The sequence below is a fragment of the Solanum tuberosum genome, unplaced genomic scaffold (genome assembly GCF_000226075.1).
Source record: "Solanum tuberosum cultivar DM 1-3 516 R44 unplaced genomic scaffold, SolTub_3.0 scf00058, whole genome shotgun sequence".
Classification (NCBI taxonomy): Eukaryota; Viridiplantae; Streptophyta; class Magnoliopsida; order Solanales; family Solanaceae; genus Solanum; species Solanum tuberosum.
Window position 1 is genome coordinate 269573 of NW_006238982.1, and position 2789 is coordinate 272361.

At 33.4% G+C, this 2789-nt stretch overlaps 1 protein-coding gene across 1 annotated transcript; it reads right to left on the reverse strand.

Annotated features, from left to right (window-relative positions):
* Nucleotides 1–1400: 1400 nt before the first annotated feature.
* LOC107060066 (uncharacterized) lies at nt 1401–2419 on the reverse strand. Its single transcript, XM_015307404.1, has 3 exons — nt 1922–2419; nt 1716–1865; nt 1401–1481 (listed from the first exon to the last, which is right to left on the reverse strand). Exons 1-3 carry the CDS (start codon nt 2417–2419, stop codon nt 1401–1403), a joined length of 729 nt encoding a protein of 242 aa, XP_015162890.1.
* Nucleotides 2420–2789: the final 370 nt, after the last annotated feature.

Genomic DNA, 2789 nt, shown 5'->3' on the forward strand with positions numbered 1-2789 from the left:
GACCAATGGTGACCACAGCTCGTGGAACCTGCTGTGAAGCCTGGCACTAGGCTGCCCAAGTGAGAGCATTTTAGGAAATTTCAAATCAAGTTAGATTTAAGTGAGGTCATTTTTCCTAGACTTAGTACACCTATATAAGCTATTTTAACCCTTTAAACTCACCAATTAAGTCATTATTTCCAAAACCCCAAAAGAATCCCGAAGTTCATGCTCTCAAATATTCTCTCTCTAGAAGAAGAAGAAGAAGAAGAAGAAGAGGGTTCAAGCTAGGTCAAGACTCCAATCCTCAAGCTTTTGTGGGCTTTGTGATCAAGGTATGATAGCTTTTCATCCATTGACTCCTTTCATCCATGAAGTTCCCTAGTTTTCCCTAATTGTGAAGATGAAATCCCCAATTCTAGTTAGGGTTTCTTCCAATATTGTGGGTATTGATGAATGTTGATCCAATTGAGTGGATAATGATTTTTTATGATTGAATTAGTAGTAAATCATGTTTTTAGAAGGAAATTACATGTTTCCATGCCTAACCCATGTCTAGAAAGATGAAATCGAGGTAAGTGGGTTTTGTGCCTTGAAAGGGGAAATTGAGGATTTAGAGATAATATTCTAGGATAGGATTGATTATATGAATTGTAGATTGCTTGAGATTAGGGCATATAGATATGAATTGAATGAGATTAAAGTATACATGTTGAATCATTATTAGTAATGCTTGAGATTAAGCCAATATGATGAGATATGATTAGAATTGCTAAAGAATGAAGCATGTGGTTAGAATGTCTTGAGATCTAGGCATATGTGATGATTGTAAGAAGTATTGCTTTGAGAGTAAAACTTGTAGTTATGAATGTTGATTACTAGGGCTTGATAGTAAAGTTACTATGATGAATTATGAATGTTAAGGCTTTGAGAGTGAAGCTTCTATGATAATGGTAGACTACTAGATAGAATTATTATGGAAGGAATTTACTCACATAATATACCTTATGAATGTTTGAATGCATGAGGTGATATAATTCACATGAATTGTAATGAAATCCATGTCTAATGCTTGAGTTCTATATGTTTTGATTGAAAGTATATTCTCATAAACACATAATGAACATGATGTGAAAGGTTTTCTCACATATAATGATTGTAGGTTGAAAGGCCTGCTCACCTAATGAATCTAATTCCAAGGATTATGAGATGAGAGTAGGCTCGAGGTGATTCCCCAAGACCTTCATATAAGAGGGATGTGAGGTGATTTTCTATATTCCTAAGTTAATAAACATGAGGCGATTACCCATGTCATGATATGAGAAGTGTGAGGTGACTACCCTTTATATATATAACTTCTAAAAGCAAGGCAAGAGGTGAATACCCATTAGCCTTTATACCAAGGGCATGGATGCAAATACCTATGTCATATCATGTTGGACATGGACAGTGGCGGATCCAGGATTTAAAGGTTGTGGGTGCTCACTTCCTTTAACATAAACCTGTTAGCAATCACATAGTGTAAACGTATACTAACTCAAACTCTTTAATAAAAAAGTAAAAAAATAAAACAACTATTAATATTATCATCATAAAAAACAACCTCTAATTATAAGTCACAATGACCTACTAGTAATATTATCATTACAAAAAGAGACTTCTAGTCTTAAAAGTCATAATTGTGCTCGATGACTTTTCATATGTTGAAAACGATAAATAATTGCATCATTGCTTACATTTGCGAATATCTTACGCTCTACATAGCAAACTAAACAACCATTCAAAAATTCATCACCAATACTATTACGAAGTTCATTTTTAATGTACTTCATGGATGAGACAGTTCGTTCCACAGAAGTAGTAACAACGGAAAGAATGAGAGTCAACTTGATAAGCAAATAAACAAGTGGCCAAGTTTGATGCAGATCTGACTTGACAATACTTTAGCAAGATCACTAATTCCTTTCAAGTTGAAGAACCTCTTGTCAAAACCACAAGCATAAACTATAAAGCTATCAAGCTGAAAACTGAGATCCCGAAGCTTGTTGCTGTCAAACTCATTCATATAATATTCAGTCAACCTCATTATCTTGTCCTTATCAAAACTACCAAATGAATTAACTGGATTCAAACTAGCCATACCGTGAAGTAAGTCAGTACTCACAACATCAAAACGATTATTAAGCTCTTGAAAATGCAAATCAATAACAACATAAAATATTTCAACACGCAAATGATGAGAATATGTAACATCAAGAGCTTTACGCTTTGACTTCCCATGAAAGTAGCTAACATCGATCTTCGGAACGACTATATCATGTTTATCATAAAAAGAAGAGGCATCATCCATTAATGATTCGAATTCATTATCCCTCATATTTTGTAATCTTTGCTTTGTAAGAGCAAGAAATCCCATAGCATTGACAATATCTTGATCCATCATTTGCAATGAGGAGCTCAATTCATTTGTCATCATATGAACTTTCCACATCAGGTGTAGCATAAAGGAAAAATCAAATTTCTTAATCGTATCCACAAGAGTTTTAGCAACAAGTCTCAAAAAACTGTCATCGTTGTTTTGTTAAAATAAAAAATCTCAAAAAAGCGGGTAGTGAAAAAGGTTTTAAAGCATAGAAAAAGTTAGAAATAAAAAAGAAAGAAAAAGTTAGTCAGCCTAAACTAATTAAGAATAGAAAAAGTCAAAACAGTTACAAAATTCAGAGTAAAAGAAGCCCTTAATTAAAAAAAGGAAAAAGTAAAAAAAGGGTGCAAAATTCGCTGGAAAAAGTAAAAAAAAAAAGGATGGGGTT